At 41.7% G+C, this 25,151-nt stretch overlaps 1 protein-coding gene across 2 annotated transcripts in view; it reads left to right on the top strand.

Annotated features, from left to right (window-relative positions):
- The window catches only part of LOC124034304 (polypeptide N-acetylgalactosaminyltransferase 18-like), an 87,626-nt gene that overhangs the window by 14,464 nt on the left and 48,011 nt on the right, over window positions 1–25,151 (top strand). For both annotated transcript variants that reach the window (XM_046347323.1, XM_046347314.1), the window contains exons 2-3: window positions 23,834–24,035; window positions 24,143–24,309. In XM_046347323.1, the coding sequence (XP_046203279.1) occupies window positions 23,834–24,035; window positions 24,143–24,309 (369 nt within the window). The remainder of the gene's footprint in view (window positions 1–23,833; window positions 24,036–24,142; window positions 24,310–25,151) is intronic.

The raw sequence follows: 25,151 nt of genomic DNA, 5'->3' as shown, positions 1-25,151 counted from the left end.
AGAGGGAAAGAACCTAATAAGACCAGCAGAGGGAAACGAATAGAATGGGGAGCACAGGGACAAGACATGATAATAAATGACAAACATGACAGATACATTTACAGGCCTCTCATCTTTTTAAGTGGGAGAACTTGCACAATTGGTGGCTGACTAAATACGTTTTTGCCCCACTGTATAGGGCAAGCAGAGGATTACTTATTTTTATACTGCCAGTATACCAAAATACTACATTTTAAAATGTTTCTATGAGAACATTTGTTCAACAGAAAAGTAATTGCAGAAAAGTGTTCACTGGCTGGAACTTGCATTCTCGGGAAGTTAATTGTGGTCAATGAGAGGCTGTCTAGAGGGAGAGTTCAAAGCCACATGCCCAGAGTGTGAATGAGTACCATGGGGACTGGATGGTCAGATTATCTATTGACCCATGGCAGCTCCTTGATGATGACAACCTTTCCTTGTTCTGAGCCTCTCCTTGGGGGTTGGGCTCCAATGTCCCTGCTGTGGTAGACTGTGCTGTGTGGAATTAGTAGATTATGATGTTAGATCTGCCAAACAAACTGACATTGTGTATAGTTCATGGTTTCTTTGAATGGTATTGTTTAAGATGTAAATATCCATCTGTTAAGATTTAACTTAATTGATTAGTTAGTTCATTGATCTTAGGTGTTCAATTGTGCCTTCCATTTGACATGAGCAATGTTGTATGGTGCTTCGTACTTCCTGTATGTATGTATGTCCTGTATGTCAGGTCTCTTCTGAGCTCAGACAAACCAGCCTGTGACTGTCAAGCTGTGACAGTAAGCACATTGACAATAGGAGGGGGAGAGGTCTGTTTTGGCTCACTCAGCATCCCACCATAAGTCAAGTTCAGCGTGGTTGAAAAAGAGTAATTTCTGTGTATGAAAAGAAAAATCCACTTATTCTGAGAGAGCCAGATGAATCATCTGAGTCTCATGAACACACTGTCCTGCTCCTCCTGCTGTCATGACTTCTACCACAGATTGTGAGGGTGAAACTGCTATTATATATGGTTCACAGATGAAGCCCAAACAGCACAGAGCTATAATAATAACCATATTCTCTCCTGGATTATAGGATTAACCTTGTAATTAGAAGCAATGGGATGTAACTCTAGATTAATTAGGCAAACAGAGAGAGCCTGTGTGGAGTGCTACATAAACCAGTGCGAGAGTTCTCATCTCTAAGACTCATCAGGGATAAGTAGCAAGCGTACAGACCGGGATAAAGTCGAGAGGAACAAAGCAAACGACTAAACAAACACGCACACACCCACATGCCTACCTACTCTCGCCCGCACCAGTCTTAACATCAACAGTGAAGAGGTGTCTCCGGGATGCTGGCCTTCTAGGCAGAGTTGCAAAGAAAAAGCCATATCTCAGACTGGCCAATAAAAATAAAATATTAAGATGGGCAAAAGAATACACACTGGACAGAGGAACTCTGCCTAGAAGGCCAGAATCCCGGAGTCGCCTCTTCACTGTTGATGTTGAGAATGGTGTTTTGCGGGTACAATTTAATGAAGCTGCCAGTTGAGGACTGGTGAGGCGTCTGTTTCTCAAACTAGACACTCAAATGTACTTGTCCTCTTGGTCAGTTGTGCACCGGGGCCTCCCACTCCTCTTCTGGTTAGGGCCAGTTTGCACTGTTCTTTGAAGGTAGTACAGTCTTGTACAAGATCTTCAGTTTCTTGGCAATTTCTCGCATGGAATAGCTTTCATTTCTCAGAACAAGAATAGACTGAGTTTCATTAGAAAGTTCTTTGTCTCTAGCCATTTTGAGCCTGTAATCGAACCCGCAAATACTGATGCTCCAGATACTCAACTAGTCTAAAGAAAGCCAGTTTTATTGATTTTTTTAATCAGTACAACAGTTTTCAGCTGTGCTAACATAATTGCAAAAGGGTTTTCTAATGATCAATTAGCCCTTTAAAATGATAAACTTGGATTAGCTAACACAACATGCCATTGGAACACTGGAGTGATGTTTGCTGATAATGGGCCTCTGTATGCCTATGTAGATATTCCATTACAAATCAGCCATTTCCAGCTACAGTAGTCTTTTACAACATTAACAATGTCTACACTGTATTTCTGACCAATTTGATGTTGTTTTAATGGACAAAAATGTGTTTTTCTTCGTGTAAATTCTCCCCGTAATTCTCCTTTGTTGTAACGGCGCAACAAGCAACCTTGTTTCAGAGAAACTGTATAATACTATACATCCTCCAATATGTATAATCAGTTACATCATCCAATTAATATGCTATTGTATGACTGGGTTAGATGTATGACACTATGCATCCTATAATTCACCTCATTTTGTACGACTGCTATTCCATTCATAATGTAACGTAATATGTCATACTAAATGTAGGGTCACAGATTTACATACAGAATAATACGAATTGCTCTGAGAACACATTGCAATATATTACGAGGTAGCTTTGACAGCTTATTTTTCTGTAACGGATGGAAATGGGACCAGGTTCGTAGAGCCGTCGGTGAATAGATGAGTTCGAGAGCTACTCTGTTCTACACAGGATATAGCACAGAGAGAATGAGATGTCCTTGGTCAAGTAGGAGTGCCTACTATAGGCTAATAGCCAAAGAAGGATTATTTTCCATTACATTTTCAGACATGTTTTTGTGGATTGTTTTGTTTTCCAGAAGCTTCTAATGAGACATGGCTCATAGCATCACAAGATTGTGCGGTTTGATTTCCTACCGAGAGAATCCCAAAGGCGCTATCATTATTCTATGTATACAGTAGTGATGGCGCGCCTTAAGAGCAACATCCAGAATATTGTATTATATGCTGTGTACTGCTCCCATGAATGCATAGTGTATTTGGACAAGATAATGAGTAAAAAAAATATATTGGACATTTATGCTAATCTAATTTGCCTTACTGAAATCAAAAACAATTCTGCCGATGCCTTCAAGAGACCCTTTTTGCCCTCCACAAATGAAGAAATAATTGCCTGTGACATGTTTTGAATTGCTGCAGAATTGTATTTGTCCCTGGAGTGGCTTGAGTCAGCCTTTACCCTGTTAAGGAAAATATTCCTCTAACCACAAGAAAATGCATAGAAAGTACACACCCCCTTGAACTTTTTTCACATTTTGCTGCCTTGAAGAAATGGGAAGTGTGCGGCGATCCCTACAGATCTACACAACCTACTCCATATTTTCAAAGTGAAAGAAAGTTACAGAACATTGGTGAAATTAAGAGAAACGGAAGACAAGTCTCTACCACCCTGAGCTTAATACTTTGGTGAAAGCACCATTTGGCAGCCATTACAGCTGTGAATCATTTTTTATTATGATTCTACCAACTTTGCACAACATACAGTACACTGAGTGTACAAAACATTAGGAACAGCTTCCTAATATTGAGTTGCACCTCATTTTGTCCTCAGAACAGCTTGAATTTGTTGGGGCATGGACTCTACAGGGTGTCGAATGTGGGAAGCATGTTCACACCATTCTTAATACACACAGGAAACTGTTGAGCATGAAAAACACAGCAGCTTTGCAGTTCTTCAATCAATCAAATTTATTTTTAAGTCCCTTTTACATTAGCAGATGTCGCTAAGTGCTTATATAGACACCCAGCCTAAAACCCCAAACGGCAAGCAATGCAGATGTAGAAGCACGTTCTTGACACACTCAAACTTGTGTACCCTGCCACCTACTACCATACACAGTTCAAAGGCACATAAATATTTTGTCTTCACGCTCTGAATGGCACACATGTCTCAAGGCTTTTAAAAAACTTTTTTAGCCTGTCTCCTCCACTTCATCTACACTGATTTTGAAGTGGATTTAACAGGTGACATCAATAAGGGATCATAGACTGACCAGGTGAACCCAAGTGAAAGCTACGTAATGGAAAGAGCAGTTCCTAATGTTTTGTACACACACTGTATATGCCTATTTTTTGTCAAAATTGATAAGGCTCAGTACATTTGGTTGGGAGTCATTGATGGACAGCAATATTCAAACCTTGTCTCTGATTTTCAAGCAAATTTCAGTTAAGACAGACTAGAGTACTCAGGAACTTTTAACACTTCTTGGAAACCCATTCTGGTGAGTCTTTGGCATACATTGTTTTGCAATTGTCTTGCTGAAAAATACAACTTTATTCCAGGGTTAGGTTTTCAGAAGACTTGAGCTTTGCTCTTTTCATATTTATTTTGATCCTGACAAGCTCACGAGTCCCTGCCGACAACAATCATACCCGTAACATGATGCTTGCACCACAATACTTGAAAATACAAAGTATCCCTATCCATCAATGATCCCCAACCCAATTCACTGAGCCTGAGCAATTTTGACAACAATGATGGATATATGTTGCCCTAAGAGGTGTAAAGTCAGTAGAATCTTAACAAAAATGATTCACAGCTGTGATGGGTGCCAAAGGTGCTTCCACCAAGTATTACATTTACATTACATTTAAGTCATTTAGCAGACGCTCTTATCCAGAGCGACTTACAAATTGGTATTAACTTGAGGTTGGACACTTATCCAATTATGATATTTCAGCATACATTTTTTGGGGGGGTAAATGTTCTATAACATATAAGGGGTACAAATATAGTGTTCAAAACAAGCTGTTCACGTACTACTCTGCCCCTCATTGACTGCTACAGCGGGTGTATAGGCCGTGTGAACAATGCTTGGATTGTTTTGCCAGTTATTTGCTATGAGGGAGAACTGCCCCAATGAAATTTATGCAATAAAATCATGTGATTAAAACAGCAAAAAGTAAATGGACCGTCCTGCAGCATTCAAATGTGCTTTCAGAACTTCTCTCGCACCAGGCAGCTTACTTCTGCACATGAGACTAGATCTGTTCTATCAGGTACAGATGGAGCTAAAGCAAATTGTAATTGAATAATCACAACAGTCATGGGAGCCTGGGACATGATAAATCGGATATCTACATCCAACAAGAGTCGCAAGACAGAGGGATACGCGAGCTAGACCCTTCTCATTGCGGCTCTGGTAGGACAAAAAAATTGACGGTGGCTGGCCAATTGGATTGTTTCCCCCCATGTTGTTCATCGGTTTTTACTGTAGGTGGTGGGGTTCTGTGGACTAACACCTGGTTTTATGCTGTTTATCACAAAGCATGATACAATTAATTAGCCAGCTACAGTAATTTTTATAAATAGTTTTGTATATTTTTTTTTGGGGGGGGGTTCAAATTAACCAGTTATCTACCTTTTTGATAGCTATAGCTAGCCGTTAGTTTGCTAGCTGATTAGCTCCCATGTCAATTTTAAGTCTTTCTAAACTAATATCTGACTAAGTTAGAAATCTGAAGTAATTTCAGAATGAAAGTTAACTGGTTAGCGCATCATGCTTTGTGACATTATGTTAGCTAGCTAGCTAGCCCAGTTAGTTCATGTGTGTTCACTTGTTTCAGCATGCTTGTTGCATTGTCCCTGGTGCATTCTTTCATGAGCTGGCTGCTCGATCTAAATAGCAGTGGTTGAAAAAGTGCCCAATTGTCATACTTAAGTAAAAGTAAAGATACCCTTTTTAATAGAAAATGACTCAAGTAAAAGTGAGTCACCTAGTAAAATACTACATGAGTAGGAATCTAAAAGTATTTGGTTTTAAATATACAACCACCCGAGCCACTGCCTGTTCACCCCCCCTATCATCTAGAAGGCGAGGTCAGTTCAGGTGCATCAAAGCTGGGACCGAGCTGTTTTTATCTCAAGGCCATCAGACTGTTAAACCATCACTAACATTGAGTGGCTGCTGCCAACATACTGACTCATCTCTAGACACTTTAATAATTAAAAATAGGATGTAATAAATGTATCACTAGCCACTTTAAACAATGCCACTTTATATCATGTTTACATATCCTACATTACTCATCTCATATGTATATTCTGTACTCTATACCATCTACTGCATCTTGCCTATGCCGTTCGGCCATCGCTCATCCATATATTTTTATGTACATATTCTTATTAATTCCTTTACGACTAAGGTAGCTGTTGTGAAATTGTTAGATTACTTGTTAGATATTACTGCATGGTCGGAACTAGAAGCACAAGCATTTCGCTACACTCACATGAACATCTGCTAACCATGTATATGTGACCAATAACATTTGATTTGATGATTTGATTAATCTGTTCAAAACAGTGGCAGCATGTGTAGCAGTGGACATTTTGGTTTTTGACATGCAAATGTGAAATAGGTGTATTTATGCTGTTGTTCAAAATGCACAGATTGCTATACACACACACACACACACACACACACACACACACACACACACACACACACACACACACACACACACACACACACACACACACACACACACACACACACACACACACACACACACACACACACACACACACACACACACACACACACGTGGACACCCCTTCAAATCAGTGACTTTGGTTATTTTAGCCACACCCGTTGCTGACAGGTGTATAAAATCGAGAGCACAGCCATGCAGACTCTATAGAACAAACATTTGGCAGTAGAATGGCCCATACTGAAGAGCTCAGTGACTCAACGTGGCACCGTCATAGGATGCCACCTTTCCAACAAGTCAGTTTGTCAAATTTCTGCCCTGCTAGAGCTGACCCGGTCAACTGTAAGGGCTGTTATTGTGAAATGGAAACATCTAGGAGCAACAACAGCTCAGCCGCGAAGTGGTAGACCACACAAGCTCACAGAATGAGACCGCCTCGTGCTGAAGTGCATAGCGTGTAAAAATTGTCTGTCCTCGGTTGCAACACTCACTACAGAGTTTCAAACTGTCTCAGGACAAGACCTATTCGTTGGGAGCTTTAGGAAATGGGTATCCATGGCTGAGCAGCGGCACACAAGCCTAAGATCACCATGCGCAATGCAAAGCGTTGGCCGAAGTAGTGTAAAGCTCCCCACCTTTGGCCTCTGGAGCAGTGGAAATGCGTTCTCTGAAGTGATGAATCACGTTTCACCATCTGGCAGTCCGCCAGCGAATCTGGGTTTGGCCGATTCCCGGAGAATGCTACCTGCCCAAATGTATAGATCACACTGTAAAGTTTTGTGGATGAGGAACAATGGTTTGGGGCTGTTTTCCATGGTTCAGGCTAGGCCCCTTAGTTCCAGTGAAGGGAAATCTTAACGCTACAGCATGCAATAACATTCTAGACAATTCTGTGCTTCCAACTTCGTGGCATCAGGTTGGGGATTATCATTATTTATTTTTTGTTTAACCTTTATTGAACAATTCCCCATGCATAAAGCAAAGTCCATACAGAAATGGTTTGTCGATCGGTGTAGAAGAACTTGCCTGGCCGGTACAGAGCCCTGACCTCAACCCCATCTAACACTGTTGGGATGAATTGGAACTCCGACTGCCTAATCGCCCAACATCAGTGCCCGACCTCACTAATGCTCTTGTGGCTGAATGGAAGCAAGTCCCCACAGCAATGTTCCAATATCAAATGAAGATCCTTTCCAGAAGAGTGGAGGCTGTTATAGCAGCAAACGGGGGACCAACTCCATATTAATGCCCATGATTTTGGAATGAGATGTTCGACAAGCAGGTGTCCACATACACTACACGACCAAAAGTATCTTCTCAAAGAAACTAGTTCAAAAAATTGGCATCATATTTCTGTCATGCTGCTTTGTTGACAACTCCAACCACCTCGTGCCTCGAGTATTCAGCCAATCAGTGGCCGCCACTGCCACAGACATCCGCCTAAGTAAACCACCAGGGTTGTGATTGATTATATTCCAGTAACCTACTGATGCAACCATAGGCACTAATTTGATTAATCACCCTAAGCACCACATTGATCCACTGATCCACCGATATACTGTCCTCGTTATCCCAACTGTCCTGGGGCATGACTGGGAAATGGGCATAGAAGAAGCGGTGGGCATCTGAGTAGGTCTCTGAGAGTTGGAGTGCCCATGAGTTTTGCCAGATACCTCATGTTGTGGGCTAGGTGGAGTTAGCTTATGGTTGAGAGTTGGTGAGTGACACTATATATTTGAAACTTTGCAAATGATTGAGGGAATGGGAGCTTTTGGGGATTTTGAACCTTTATTTAACTTCGCAAGTTAATTAAGAACAAATTATTATTTACGATGACGGCCTACCCTGGCCAAACCCGGACGATGCTGGGGAAATTGTGTGCCGCCCTATGGGACTCCCAATCATGGCCAGATGTGATAAAGCCTGGATTACAACCAGGGACTGTAGTGACACCTCTTGCACTGAGATGCAGTGCCTTAGACCGGTGCGCCACTCTGACGCCTCTTTTTATTTTTCTGTTTGTCACATAGAGGAGTGGAGCACGCTCAATAGTGTTCTTTTTGATGTGTGGGGGTTTTACATTTTGATAACAGTGGCATCTGCACATACGATCTCCCTGGGTTACAGGAATCTCCTGAATATTCCACTGTAGTTTATGGTTTATCAAACAGCTTGCAAACATTAGGAGGACTATGGAGGTCAAGAACTCAAGGGACGATGTGATCAACTGCTCTGGCATTCAAATTTTATATATATATTTTATATATATTCTATATATACACTGCTCAAAAAATAAAGGGAACACTTAAACAACACAATGTAACTCCAAGTCAATCACACTTCTGTGAAATCAAACTGTCCACTTAGGAAGCAACACTGATTGACAATAAATTTCACATGCTATTGTGCAAATGGAATAGACAACAGGTGAAAATTATAGGCATTTAGCAAGACACCCCCAATAAAGGAGTGGTTCTGCAGGTGGGGACCACAGACCACTTCTCAGTTCCTATGCTTCCTGGCTGATGTTTTGGTCACTTTTGAATGCTGGCGGTGCTTTCACTCTAGTGGTAGCATGAGACGGAGTCTACAACCCACACAAGTGGCTCAGGTAGTGCAGCTCATCCAGGATGGCACATCAATGTGAGATGTGGCAAGGTTTGCTGTGTCTGTCAGCGTAGTGTCCAGAGCATGGAGGCGCTACCAGGAGACAGGCCGGTACATCAGGAGACGTGGAGGAGGCCGTAGGAGGGCAACAACCCAGTAGCAGGACCGCTACCTCCTCCTTTGAAAGGAGAAGCACTGCCAGAGCCCTGCAAAATTACCTCCAGCAGGCCACAAATGTGCATGTGTCTGCTCAAACGGTCAGAAACAGACTCCATGAGGGTGGTATGAGGGCCCGACAACCACAGGTGGGGGTTGTGCTTACAGCCCAACACCGTGCAGGACGTTTGGCATTTGCCAGAGAACACCAAGATTGGCAAATTCGCCACTGGCGCCCTGTGCTCTTCACAGATGAAAGCAGGTTCACACTGAGCACATGTGACAGTCTGGAGACGCTGTGGAGAACGTTCTGCTGCCTGCAACATCCTCTAGCATGACCGGTTTGGCGGTGGGTCAGTCATGGTGTGTGGTGGCATTTCTTTGGGGGGCCGCACAGCCCTCCATGTGCTCGCCAGAGGTAGCCTGACTGCCATTAGGTACCGAGATGAGATCCTCAGACCCCTTGTGAGACCATATGCTGGTATGGTTGGCCCTGGGTTCCTCCTACTGCAAGACAATGCTAGAACCCATGTGGCTGGAGTGTGTCAGCAGTTCCTGCAAGAGGAAGGCATTGGTGCTATGGACTGGCCCGCCCGTTCCCCAGACCTGAATCCAATTGAGCACATCTGGGACATTATGTCTCGCTCCATCCACCAACGCCACGTTGCACCACAGACTGTCCAGGAGTTGGCGGATGCTTTAGTCCAGGTCTGGGAGGAGATCCCTCAGGAGACCATCCGCCACCTCATCAGGAGCATGCCCAGGCGTTGTAGGGAGGTCATACAGGCACATGGAGGCCACACACACTACTGAGCCTCATTTTGACTTGTTTTAAGGACATTACATCAGTTGGATCAGCCAGTAGTGTGGTTTTCCATTTTGAGTGACTCCAAATCCAGACTTCCATGGGTTGATAAATTTGATTTTCTATTGATAATTTTTGTGTGTTTTTGTTGTCAGCACATTCAACTATGTACAGAAAAAAGTATTTAATAAGAATATTTCATTCATTCAGATCTAGGATGTGTTATTTTAGTGTTCCCTTTATTTTTTTGAGCAGTGTATATAGAGAGAGAAACCCTTACACTACACACCTGCATTATTTCTATGCTTTTTTATTGTGTCGGGGATTTGGGAAAGGTTCAAAATAAAACCTTGTTTTCCTCCGAACACTTAAAGTTAAAGCTGTCCCCAACAGTAAGTAATGTTGCAAGGCAGATTTCCACCAGTCTGTCAGCTGTCCCCGATTGTCTCTTTAAACGAGGTTACTGAAAGTAATGGCTGGGACGTGTTCGCGCCCACTCCTGTGGGTGGCACCACCCGGAGGTCAGGGACAGCAGGCAGACACTTGCATAACGCCTGGTGACTGAGCTGATTGGCTCTCTCTCCTCACTGTCAGATTAGAATCCTACACATCTAACCAGACTGGTACTGAGGGATGTGCAGAGCAGACACTCCAGGGTGACACGCATCTGTGACCGGGATGAGGAGGACACTCTCTGGGAGTATTAGCACTTAAAGTTCTTAACGGTAAAGGACTCAACGAGATGACATAGAATGTGCAAAGTCAACAGCAGTAGTAGGTCAACATCTGCAACAACCACCTTTTTTAAAGAGATTGTTTTAAAGTAGCTAATAACCTCTTGTGGTACATTTTGAATTCCTGGTCTCCATTTATGTAAATGCTTCCATACATGCATGGTAAACAGATTGGTAATTGTAGGGCTTAGAGGGCACAGAGAATTACAATTGCCCTCCCGTCCCAGAGAGGTGGCACTCTGCCACACCTCCCCTGGCTGGGTAGGCACACGGTCAGCCAGAACTGGACATGTCTCATTCAGCCCTAGGTCTAAATCTCCTGTGCATAGTCCTCCAGCCCAGCATATGACAGCACATCCCAGCCCATCTCAGCCTCTCAGTGAAGGGCCCTCTTCCCTGTGAGGGCTTCAGTAAATGTGCGTATGCAAGAAATTAATAAAATATATTTCCCAGGATATGTGAGTGGGCTGTCTGTTCCCATAAGCCTCTCTGGCAGGGAGGTGGTAGGGCAAATATGTGCAAATGTTGTATTTAGTCTGTCAGGGCACGTTCTCCGTTTCCGTCGACTGGCTTCCCTCAGGTTGTCATATTATTTAATATCATTGCAGTGTTTTTGACCTTAGTGTCATTACATTACAAAGGTAAACATAACATCCATACTGTGCTGCATGCCCATAAACTCAACATGGAGCTTGTGTAGCCCTGGTATTCATGATGTATTCACTAACAAAAGTTCTTAGCGCTCTTACTATTCCCCCAGTCAACCTTTGTCCCTGGTGTGACGGATGGGACTTGAGCGAGGCCTTTTTCTTCTTTCAATCGGTTTACCTTCAAGCCCATGGTGCCTTGAGAGACACTGTCTGTCTCAGTGGGAGGAAGCACATTTAGGATTATGATTCATTTCATTCACACTGTCTGAGATATGGGGAACTGGACCTGTAAAGGGGGGAAATTATACAAACTCTACAACACACGATAACACTTAAATAATAATGTTGCTCATTTGTCCTATTTCAGGACGATGTATTATACATCGTGCATTATATACATTTGTGATTTGAAATGTTTTTTTGTTGTTGTTTTTTTGCCTATCCCAACTCCCCCTGAGACCCTCAGAGAGTGGGGTCACAGCCATGGTCTGCCATTTATTAATGGCGAGCCTGGAGCATTTAGGGTTAACTGCCTTGTTCAAGGGCACATCGACATATTTTTCACCTTGTCGGCTCGGGGCTTAAAACTAGCATCTAGATACTGGCCCAACACTTTAACCATAAGGCTACCTATCTTGAGGTCTAAAGAAAAAACATCTTAATTTATGTATACTGGCTGGTTGTGTTACGTAATGAATGTTTATTTCATTTGAAATAAAATTCAGACACGACCTTGCATTCAAACCAAGCCAAACTAAGTGCATGATATTTTAGTAAATATAGTAAATAGTAAATATTTAAATAATTGTTTCTAGCTCACTTGGCTGTGTTAAATGCAGTGGTTGTAATTGTACAGTAGGAGATGCGAGCAGGTGCAACTTTGACTGGGAGTGGTTTGAACAAAGGCATCAGCGAAGCACTTTACTCACATTGCTCGCCAGCTGTGGGGTAATTGGTCTTGTGAGGGGGCCATATGTTTCCTAAACTTGTGCCCTGTTTTCCTGATTAGGAGCAGAAGTCAAGCATATTGTGAGCAGAAGTTTGACTGCAAATGTCTTGTTCTCAGGAAAACATTTCAATCTGTTTCACTGAGTATTCAAACTCCCAAAACACAGATTAATATTTAATTGAAAGGATATAGGTTTGCATAGACTCAGACAATCAGAATGACCGTAATGAAAGGTCATGTGATGACATGCATTAATTGGTCCTAGTGTTTTATAAGACCTCTCAACTTGATTGTCTCTTGATATATTACAGCAGATTCATCTGTGCAGTCAGGTCTATATCATCAAGATCATTTGGAATCATTTTCATGTTTTAAAGGACGTTTGTACAGAACTAGTAACAATTCTTAATTATGACCCAGAATACCTTAGACCATGTGTCAAACCATGTACGGCCCATTCAATCCGGCCCGCAGGTGGTTTGAGTACAAAAAACATGTACTTTGAAATGACTTAACCCAAATCGAAACTGTGGAGAAATAATAATGGAACTACATTTCTAGTCTTTTCGCTGTATCCATCTAGCTAACAGTCATTTCTAGTCTCCCCACTATATCCAGCTTGCTAACAGTCATTTTAGCGAGGAAATATAATCAATTTTGAGTGCAGTACTCCGAACCGGTGAAGACCGGCTGCGGCCTGTGGGGAAAAATAAGTTTGACACTCCTGCCTTAGACATATGTACCCCCTTATCCAGGTAACACCCAAGGTCCAGATTATATACAATAATGCTTCAAATTAAACAAAATTACCAGAATTGGACAATGAAGATAATTCATAATAAGGGGGAGATTGTTACAATGAACTTAAAAGTTCAAAGTCCTGACTGTGAGAGAATGTATTGTTCGTATTATGTGTCAGATAATTGCAGCAAAGTAGTACTGTCTCGCTCTACCACAGCTTTCCAGGAAGTCACTCTCTGAGCAATTACATTTTCCTGATCTCTTTTAGAAGAGAAATTAAATCGTATCAGCAATGCTGTAACTTGAGCTCATAAATCGTATCTTGTGTTTCAATCAAGCAGTATGAACTTGCAGGAAGAAATATCTATTTGAAGTGCATAATATTGATTTCAGGATGAAGCTAGTATACTCAAGGCTTTAGTTAGAGATAATTTCTGACTCACTAGCCAGTCATGTTTCCTGCTTGTCAAATTACGTGTGTGTGTGTGTGTGTGTGTGTGTGTGTGTGTGTGTGTGTGTGTGTGTGTGTGTGTGTGTGTGTGTGTGTGTGTGAGCCTCCTGACAGGCCTTGTGGGTAATCCTCAGACATGATGGATAATGATGGTGTCCTGACTGCAGAGGGAGGTGATCCATACCCCACAGAGGGGGATTTAGTACAGATGAACAGAGTGAAATACGATGACCATTTGGACAGATGCAGTAGGCTGTCACACCATGTGAGCACACCAGGATGAGCTACAAATGGTGTCTGATAGTTGAAAATAACAGTTTGGCAAACAACTAAAGCTTTAACAGTCTCTTAATGGCTTAACACTTGAATGAGTTTCACTTGCTTTCCTAGGTGAGAACCTTATACTTTTCGAGGTGCACTGCAAATGGATCATCATTATTCACACTTGAGAAAATAGGTGGGAAGACCATCTGTTCCAATTATGATGAAATGAATCATTTCAGAGCTGAGGCACAAGACTGCAAGCACAGCAGTACTTCAACAACACTGGTCCACAATAATTATTATACAAGAGGGAACGTTCTCTGATTTTTGAAGTTCTGTACACAAACAGATAAAACAAAGGCTTTGGCGAGAGAATTTTCAGAGCTCTGAGAACTTTCCTTTAAATCCTCTCATTTGAGTGGGAGTGTTTGCTTTAAAGTGCAAAGCCTGCTGGGATACACTCTACGAAGCCTTAAAGGACCCATCCAGAGGAATTTGCTGCCACTATTTCGACGTAATCGTTGGCCAAATGCGGAAATGCTTGTTTAGTTTCCAAACTCAGAAAACCAATGTTTTTCTCCTTATTAATCTGCCGTGGACATCGCAATCTTCTTTCGTGTGCACAGCCCATATGGTCTCTGGCAGCCTACACTCCATGATTTGTAAACAAACCAAAAAGCCAGGGATGTATTCATTAAGTCTTGCAATGGATAACAAGAGAGAAACGAACGGGGAGGGACCTACCTGAATTTGTCCAATAAACTCTGTTTTAATTGCAAAACGGTTTCTGTTTGGAGTAAACACTTTCTGTTGCAAAATGTTTTGCAACTCACAATGTTTTGTATTAATCGTGTAATAAATACACCCCTGGATCAGGGTAGCTTCGCAAATCGCTATGGGGCACAGCTAACGACTAGGCAGAGGACCATCCAATCTCTTTCTCCCTCTTCTGCAACATAATTAAATGATCAAGGATGAATACAGAGTTTAGCATTAATACTAGTTAAACTAGCTACTGTACTTGAAATGTAGCTTGTTAGCCATCCTACAGCAGCTACCTGGCTAGCTAACGAAACAACAGCTAGAACGACCTAGCTGTAATGTAAAGTATCCCCACTAGCTGGCTACTAGACAACCAATGTAACAGTTGGCCCTAAGGCTTTTTGTAAGTTGCCAAGAAATGCAACTATTGCCAAGAAATGCAACTATTGCCTGAATCAGTGATGGACACTATCTGGAATGTGGACAAATATTTTTATAGCTAGATAAAAAAAATATTTATTTAACTAGGCAAGTCAGTTAAGAACAAATTCTTATTTTCAATGACTGCCTAGGAACAGTGGGTTAACTGCCTATTCAGGGGCAGAACGACAGATTTGAACCTTGTCAGCTCGGGGATTTGAATGTGCAACCTTCTGGTTACTAGTTACTTCTTACACATTTGTCTTTGATGAGCCGTTTGGGATAAGGCTGTTACTTTGTCAAATCATGAATCAGACTCTGTACCAGAGGCATTGCCTATCAATAAACATGTTACAATGTATGTTCCTTATTGTCACGTTCGTTATAAGGACTGAACAAACTAACGAAACGAAACTTGAAGCTATACATACGAGTGCTGACAGGCAACTACACATAGACAAGAGTCCACAAACACCAAAGGGAAAATGGCTACCTAAATATGATCCCCAATCAGAGACAATGATAAACAGTTGTCTCTGATTGGGAACCATATCAGGCCAACAGAATTACAAAAAACCCTAGACCTACAAAACCCCTAGACAATACAAAAACTAATGTACCCACCCTAGTCACACCCTGACCTAACCAAAATATAAAGAAAACTGAGATATCTCAGGTCACGGCGTGATACTTATTATTTACTTCATCCAGATATTACACTATTGATGTTTATTGAGTACAAAATGACTAGTTAGCTTGTATTCTCCAAATAATAACACAAGTGTTCCTGTAACAACAGAATGTGTATACTGTAATATAGGTTATATCTAAAAACACATTTACTTGCAAACTTTGTCTAAATTGTTCATCTGCACTTTTCTTCAAGTAAATTTGTTTTTAACATTTTCTGTAGAAATTAAGTAGTCCTAGTGCATACAGTTGTATGGTTTGGTTTGTTTTACTTTGCAATCATTGGTTTTGATTTGACATTTTAAAGTTAAAAATCTGAGTCTCAGCATTACGCTGTTACTGTGGAATTGCCTGTATCTATCTGGCCGTGGTTTAACTTCTGTGGTCCACAGAATTTCCTCTTGGATCACTGAGATTAGCATTTGTATTTATCTATTTTATCATGTTTTTTAAATCAGCTATTATGTATTTTACCACAATTTCTACAAAATTATCATTACTGCAACAGTCCATAAAAGTGTTATGTTTTAACATTGCTCCCCTAATGAAAATGTCTGAGTTAAACATGACACTGAAAATACAAATATAAAATAGGAAATTATTAAAACATTTAAATGTTTAGCAGTTAGCACCGAATATTTTTAGAAAAAGCAAGTTTTTAAAGGTCCAAAGAGTTTGGACTGCTTTGTGTTTTCCTTTTTGACATGGAAAAAATATTGCAATACTTGTATGGTCCTGGCCCTATAGATGACCACATCCTTCCACACTGTTGTATCCTACACACTATTCTGTCACTGTGCATGTCCTCTCCTCTCTGAACAGACCGCACGCACGCACGCACAGAGGAGTCTGGAGAGCATGTCAGCCAGTGTTGCGTTCTAATGGGAGAGTGACTTCTTAAAATGACCAACCAAGAACTCACAACCTCTGCAGCTTTCTGGCCACTAAACTGCATGTGACCATCTGCATGATGTAGTTTTCTTGTGCTGGCTACTGGATCAAGATATTACCATACGTTAGGGTAAAAAGTTTCAACCATGCTTGCTAATTGTGCACAGAATTTAACCATCTGATGATATAATCTAAGTTCTTGTGCTGTGTTCTCATGAATGGATAACAAAACATTTTTGTTTTTTGAGGTTCATGATGATGTAGCTATAAATTCTACCAATGCTGATAATATTCCTGTTCATCATTGCCGCTCTCTTTGTGATGAAGCTCTATAGACTGTGAGGGTATCTATATTGTCCTACTACAGCTGAGCAGACATTGAAAACAAGCCAGCATGTTCTCAGCAAGGTCACTTCAGCCTGCTGTTTGCCATGATGACATCAGTGTTTGGTGGCAGTTGCTCTCAGGGATGACAGTGACATGCTTTTTTGGTCTGTACCTTGGCGCTCACAAGCCCCAACCACCTCCCCTACCCTATCAAGCACACTAGGCTCTCAGTGATCTAAGGGGGTAGGGGTACTGTACAGGTTGAGGGAAAATACATACCCCCCTAAGGCATGCCTGTAATCAGACACATGCGTAGAAGGCCTCAGACAACCTATACCCTCATAAATGTAATGGCACAGGAAGGGATGGCTGCTGTTTTTATGGGCTCTTAACCAAACATGCTGTTTTTGTTTTTTTGCATTGTTGGTAACTTATTTTCTACATAATGTTGCTGCTACCGTCTCTTATGACCGAAAAGAGCTTCTGGGCATCAGAACAGCGATTACCCACAAAACAATGGCAACATTTTTTAGTCGAATGAGAGACACACGACGAGGCCATCATCCCTGTCATTCGCAGGAGAAAAAGACTGCGATATCGCGGAAGGAGATCGGGGTGCCTTTTAAGGATCTGGCGACAAGTGGCTAATCTGCCTTTGCCATCGTTACTATTGGCTAATGTACAATCGCTGGATAATAAAGTGGGCAATCTACAAGCACGTATATCCTACCAATGGGACATTAATAACTGAAATATCTTATGTTTCACCGAGTCGTGGCTGAACAACGACATGAATAACATACAGCTGGTGGGTTACACACTGTATCGGCAGGATGAAACAGCAGCCTCTGGTATGTCTATGTATATTTGTAAACAGCAGCTGGTGTCTATTATCTAGGAAAGTCTTGAGGTTTTGCTCGCCTGAGGTAGTGTGGTCTACAGCTTGTCATGAGCCTGGTTTGCTAACTACCTTTCTCAAGGAGTGCAGTGCATAAAGTCCGAAAATCTGTCTCAGCCACTCCCTGTCACCAAGGGAGTACCCCAAGGCTCAATCCTAGGCCCCACGCTCTTCTCAATTTATATCAACAACATAGCTCAGGCAGTAGGACGCTCTCTCATCCATTTTATATGCAGATGATAGTCTTATACTCAGCTGGCCCCTCCCCGGATCTTGCGCTAAATGCTCTACAACAAAGCTTTCTTAGTGTCCAGCAAGCTTTCTCTACCCTTAACCTTGTTCTGAACACCTCCAAAACAAAGGTCATGTGGTTTGGTAAGAAGAATGCCCCTCTTGCCACAGGTGTTATTACTACCTCTGAGGGTTTAGAGCTAGACGGTACGCTCTCCCTCTCTCACCACATACCAAAGCTGCAGGCTAAAGTTAAATCTAGACTTGGTTTCCTCTCGTAATCGCTCATCTTTCACCCTAGCTTTCAAACTAACCCTGATTCAGATGACCATGCCAGATGATGAAGACATAATTTATAGATCGGCAGGTAAGGGTGCTCTCGAGCGGCTAGATGTTCTTTACCACTCGGCCATCAGATTTGCAACCAATGCTCCTTACTGGACATATCACTGCACTCTATACTCCGCTGTAAACTGGTCATCTCTGTATACCCGTCGCAAGACCCACTGGTTGATGCTTATTTATAAAAACTCTCTTAGGCCTCACTCCCCCCTATCTGAGAGATCTACTGCAGCCCTCATTCTCTGCATACAACACCCATTCTGCCAGTCACATTTTGTTAAAGGTTCCCAAAGCACACACATCCCTGGGTCGCTCCTCCTTTCAGTTCACTGCAGCTAGTAACTGGAACGAGCTGCAACAAACAATCAAACTGGACAATTTTATCTCAATCTCTTCATTCAAAGACCCAATCATGGACACTCTTACTTAAAGTTGTGGCTGCTTTGCATGATGTATTGTTGTCTCCACCTTCACCTTTGCGCTGTTGACTTTGCACAATAATGTTTGTAACATGTTTTTGTGCTGCTACCATGCTGTGTTGCTGCCTTGTTATGTTGTTGTCTTAAGTCTCTCTTTATGTAGTGTTGTGTAGTTTGTCATATATTTAAATTGTATAATTAAAAAATAATAATTTAATCCCAGGCCCCTGTCCATGCAGGAGGAATTTGGCCTTTTGATAGGCCGTCATTGTAAATATGAATTTGTTCTTAACTGACTTGCCTAGTTAAATAAAAGTAAAATAAAAAAAATGAGATACTCTATCGACCAAGAGTTTTCATCTATATTCTTCGTAGCTGTCCATTTACCACCACCACCACTAAGACCGCATTCAGAGATATAGTTGTGTATCCTGTCCTGTCTGAGGTCACCAAATGAAACACACTCGTCATACCCATCCCTTAAGTGTCCACGGACCATTCCCACCTTCTCACAAGTGGACATTTTGGATCAAATACCCATTTTGGGGATTCAGGAGCTTGCCATGTGAAAGCCTTCGTTCTATCTATGGGTCTGTACAATTCTCAATTTTGGGGTTTGCGTATAGTTCTTGTATAAAATAAATGAGTAAAGATTAAACTATTTGAAGTTCTGTAACTTGATGTTAAAAGATTAACTAAGTCATTGGCCCGCCCCCGTTAGCAGACATGATCTGGTGTCTTAGAACCTCCTTTTCTATTGTTACGAATAAAACCCCCTCCTTAGGAAATACTCTTCAGACCACACGTACCTCGATGGACACCGAGGGGGCACAGGTTTGAGTTTAGACTCACAGCGTGAGCTGTGATTACGAATAGTTATTGAACTCCTAACCATACCACGTGAAACATTGGCTACATGGCTGGAAATTGTTAAACACTGAGACTATTGATCCCTACAGAATAAGAGCAAATCTTCGATACTAAATACTAGTCTGCAGCTAGAAATTATGTCAACCTGGGATGTGAAGACCGACAACCGCCGAAACATCTATTCTATGACATTTCTGAATACTTTGATCTTCAGGGAAGCAGAGGGAGAGGCGCTGCTGAACGAACTCTCCGCAGACGGACCGGATTCCAACAGAAATCACGACGACACACTGGGTGTCAATATATATTGATTGCAATTATTCCCGAAGGAGTGAGCATTCATGTGCAAAGGATTAGCATTTTAATTAATGTAATTATAAACTGTGTAGTGGTTAGAGAGTTGGACTAGTAAATGCAAGGTTGCAAGTTCAAACCCCTGAGCTGACAAGGTACAAATCTGCCGTTCTGCCCCTGAACAGGCAGTTAACCCACTGTTCCTAGGCCGTCATTGAAAATAACAATGTATTCTTAACTTACTTGCCTAGTTAAATAAAGGTAAAACATATATTTTTTTATGTTCTCAGTCCACCCTCCACTTCCTTTTGTCCACCAAGCCATCACATCAGCTTAGCCCACTAGGTAACCTCCACTATCATTTCCTTGTAATCATATCTACTGTTTTTTTGTTTATGCATTTCTGTGATTATTTAGTTAGTAAATAAGTGATTAAGCCAATTGGTGTATGGATGATTCATAGTAAAGGCTGGGTTCATGCAAATAACGAACAATTTGCGACGTTTGGAATCATTCATTAATAAGACTAATTGATCAGATATTAAAATATGCGAAGAGTTGTATTAGGAAAATTCTAACTTTAATCTCAAGATTTGTCTTGGTGCCCCGACTTCCTAGTTAATTACATTTACATGATTAGTTTGACTTGCACTCCACACTGCCCTTTCACACCTGGACAAAAGAAACACCTATGTGAGAATGCTATTCGTTGACTACAGCTCAGCATTCAACACCGTAGTGCCCTCAAAGCTCATCACTAAGCTAAGGACCCTGGGACTAAACACCTCCCTCTACAACTGGATCCTGGACGAGGCAGGCTATGGGGAGGAGATCAGAGACCTGGCCGTGTGATACCAGGACAACAACCTCTCCCTCAACGTGATCAAGACAAAGGAGATGATTGTGGACTACAGAAAAAGGAGGACCGAGTATGCCCCCATTCTCATCGACAGGGCTGGAGTAGAGCAGGTGGAGAGTTTCAAGCTCCTTGGTGTCTACATCACCAATAAACTGTTATGGTCCAAGCACACCAAGACAGTCGTAAAGAGGGAGCGACTAAACCTATTTCCCCCTCAGGTGACTGTGAAGATTTGGCATGGGTCCTCAGATCCTCAAAAGGTTCTACAGCTGCACCATCGAGAGCATGACTGGTTGCATCCCTTCCTGGTATGGCAACTGCTCGGCCTCCGACCGTAAGGCACTACAGTGGGCAGTGCGTACGGCCCAGTACATCACTGGGGCAAAGCTTCCTGCAATCCAGGACCTCTATACCAGGCGGTGTCAGAGGAAGGCCCTAAAATTGTCCAGGACTCTAGCCACCCTAGTCATAGACTGTTCTCTCTGCTACCGCACGGCAAGCTTTACCGGAGCGCCAAGTCTAGGTCCAAGAGGCTTCTGAACAGCTTCTACCCCCAAGCCATAAGACTCCTAAACATATAATAAAATGGCTACCCAGACTATTTGCATTGTCCCCCTCCCCCCTTTTACACCGCTGCTATTCTCTGTTTATTATCTATGCATAGTCACTTTAATAACTCTACCTACATGTCCATATTACCTCGACTCACCAGTGCCCCCACAAACTGACTCTGTACCTGTACCCCCTGTATATAGCCTCGATATTATTATTTTACTGCTGCTTTTTAATGATTTGTTACTTTTATTTCTTATTTTTCTTAACTGAATTGTTGGTTAAGGGCTTGTAAGTAAGCATTTCACTAAGGTTGTATAAAGTGCATGTGACAAATAACATTTGATTTGACGATGTTAACTTCATGACTGAAGTCATTTACAAACTCATGCACTACTTGGTAGCTTTTGGCATCAAGACAACAGCAAAGTGTTCCATTCCCATGTGGCTACTTTTTCCAGTCCAAAACACTACTGTCCATTGAAGCCTTCATAAATGCCTGCATGGCTCACCTCTTTTCCGCATGATTAACCACAGAGGTCCACTATGGCTCAGATGTGTGTTGGGGGCCTGGGCCAGGCCAAATATGTTACATACAGAACTATACAGCCTGCCTAGAGCACATGGTAAACATTTACCCGGCTCTTACGGCTGCTCATGAATTTGAGGTGGGAAAAAGACACTGAACAATTTTTTACATTTTTATTTTGTATATTTTTTTCCAACTACACTGTGAATGCCATTACCAAGCTGAAAATTACAAGCCATACATCAGAGCCAGTGTGCGGAAGAAGCAATTACCTGCTCTCAGCGTTACATATTTACAATCATTTACTGGAAATAGGATTGTGTAGAATTATTTCATCTCATAGATTTTGCAGATTGTATGAAATATATAATTTAATAGTTACTCAACAGACGGAATGCACACATCTCCTTCATTGAGCTTGGAAAACTATGTAATATTGTCCATTTCCTATAGGGATACTGTATTGTTGACAGTTTGGAGAAAATAACTTCAGATAGCTAGCATCAACGACACGAAACTGCCATGTGGGGAATCGTAAGTGCCTCGTTTCATCTAATTTCATCTTGTTCTTGATACCATGTCTTATTTTGACTGATTTCATGTGGGAAGTTTACATACACTTAGGTTGGAGTCATTAAAACTTTAAATACACTTAGGTTGGAGTCATTAAAACTAGTTTACATACACTTAGGTTGGAGTCATTAAAACTTTACATACACTTAGGTTGGAGTCATTAAAACTAGTTTACATACACTTAGGTTGGAGTCATTAACTTGTTTTTCAACCACTCCACAAATTTCTTGTTAACAAACTATAGTTTTGGCAAGTCTGTTAGGACATCTACTTTGCATCATTTTTCCAACAATTGTTAATAGACAGATTATTTCACTTTATAATTCACTGTATCACAATTCCAGTGGGTTAGAAGTTTACACAAACTGAGTTGACTGTGCCTTTTAATCAGCTTGGAAATTCTTAATGCTACAGCATACAATGACATTCTAGACGATTCTGTGCTTCCAACTTTGTGTCTTTTTCCCGTTTCAGCATGACAATTCTCCCGTGCACAAAGCGAGGTCCATACAGAAATGTTTTTTTTTTCGAGATTGGTGTGCGAGAACTTCACTGGCCTGCATAGAGCCGTAACCTCAACCCTATCAAACACCTTTTGGGATGAATTGGAATGCTGACTGTGAGCCAGTCATAATCGCCCAACATCAGTGGCCAACCTCACTAATGCTATTGTGGCTGAATGAAGGCAAGTCCCCGCAGCAATGTTCCAACATCAATTGGAAAGCCTTCCCAGAAGAGTGGAAGCTGTTGTAGAAGCAAAGGGGGGACCAAATCCATATTAATTCCCATGATTTTGGAACGAGGTGTTTGACACGCAGATGTCCCTATTCTTTTGGTCATGTAGTGTATATTTAATCAGAGTATTATTGTGCTATCAGGAGACCCTGCGTACTGAACCCTTCATGTCAACATCCTCCTCAGATATAGTTGTGCCCTTAGTAGCAAATGTGGCAGAGATGGATGACTTAGTACTGAAAGAGTGCAATGTAGTGGCTATAATTAAATAACCTTGGACGATAATTAGCATTCAGTAATTACCTGCGCCAAGCCCTTCATCACTCACTGTGCTTTGTGAAGTCATTTCATCACTCGCTGTAAATACCTCTAACTTTCCACTGGGTTGCGTTCTTTTAGCTCACAATACTGGTGTTGAGTGACAGAGATTATCGTATTGTCCAGACAATGTGATATAGTAGGACTAACCTGTTTGGTATTGCTGCTTCAGTAGACGACCAGAAAAGTTGAAATATGCAGGTGTATTATCATTAGTCCGAGGCCTTAGTAACACATAGCAACGTTTCACATGATGGATCAATTCAAATGCTAATGTTTTCCAGGAAGTGTGCCTGTTATCATGCTGAATACAATGACTTTTCACCACCTAGTATAAATCTCTTTAATGTAAGCTATGTGAAGTATGTGGCAACGTCATGAATGTAAACCAATGTTCTTTCTACTGCCCAGCCACACATTTTATCTCTCCTCTTCCTCTCTCCTACAGAGGTGCCCCAAAAGGATAAGGACAGTGAAGAAAAAGCAGGGGAGTCCCTCTCAGACTCCTCCCTGTTCGTCCGCTGGGGTCATGACCTTGGTCCTGAGAGTCGCCGGGTGGCGCTGAAGAAGTTCCAGTACTACGGCTACAATGGCTACCTCAGTGACCGCCTCTCTCTGACCAGACCCATCCCAGACCTCAGGCCTGATGGGTCAGTGAGCTTTGACCCTTATGTTGGTTCTTTTTTATCATCCATTTAAAACAAATATTTATACAAGTTATTTTTTCATATCTTGTCTGTTTGCGGTTTCTCCTCAGGTGCAGAAACATGTCGTACCCCTCCAATCTCCCCCAAGTCAGTATCATCTTTATCTTTGTGAACGAGGCCCTGTCGGTCATCCTGCGCTCCATCCACACAGCCATGAACAGAACTCCCTCACACCTCCTCAAGGAGATCATTCTGGTTGATGACAACAGCAACAATGGTACCTCCTATATTCTTACCAAATGTAGCCTACAAAATATACAAACTGCATTGCAAACAGGAAGCCATTCAGGCTGCTTACTAGCAAGCATAAATTCATGCCTACACACTATGTATTTACATCATCATACATAGATCAATCCACACTTGACATGCTTGAGGACGGAGAGTACATCAGAATTTTCTCTTTAATGTTCTTTAAAAAATGTATCTACCCCTATACACATTTACAATATCAAAAACAAAATTGCTGGTGTTGCTTGCCAATTTAATGGATTACTTTCACACAGCTCCTAATTCACTTATTTGTTATCCTAGTTATTTCAGCAGGACAGGCCTGCATACTGATCAGCTATAGAGCCAGAGGGAAGTGAGAAGATTTAAAGGCTCTGTTTTACCTAGACTGATCAAGGTGTTTGAGCTGCATACTTGACTGAACATGTATCATATTATGGTGACAAATGAGGGTCAAACGAGTCCAGCAGAGGGATAAAAAAGAAACAGGCAGCTTCTTTTGAATTAATCTTTTTATTAAGGCCTCCTATTTCAGGATATAAACATTGAATCATTGGATTAAATAGAGAGGAGCATCCGTAATGCAAATGAATTGGAAAACGGAACTGTAGCCCAGAGGCAGAGTATTACTGAGAGTGGAAATGAAGCTATAAAATGTTCCTTTGTGGCCGTTGATATTCTAATTAATTCCTTGGCAGTTGGCTCACTTTGAACAATGAGACACTTCCCGTTCTGTACAGTTTCAGTCTGGCTAACAGCTCGCCATCCTTAGTGGGGTTCCTCATAGAGTCAGCTGGGGTTAATTCCCATGACAATCCCATTAATCTA

Source organism: Oncorhynchus gorbuscha, linkage group LG01 (assembly GCF_021184085.1).
Source record: "Oncorhynchus gorbuscha isolate QuinsamMale2020 ecotype Even-year linkage group LG01, OgorEven_v1.0, whole genome shotgun sequence".
Lineage (NCBI taxonomy): Eukaryota > Metazoa > Chordata > Actinopteri > Salmoniformes > Salmonidae > Oncorhynchus > Oncorhynchus gorbuscha.
Note: the sequence above shows the minus strand (reverse complement) of the source record. Positions and strands in the feature narration are given on the sequence as shown.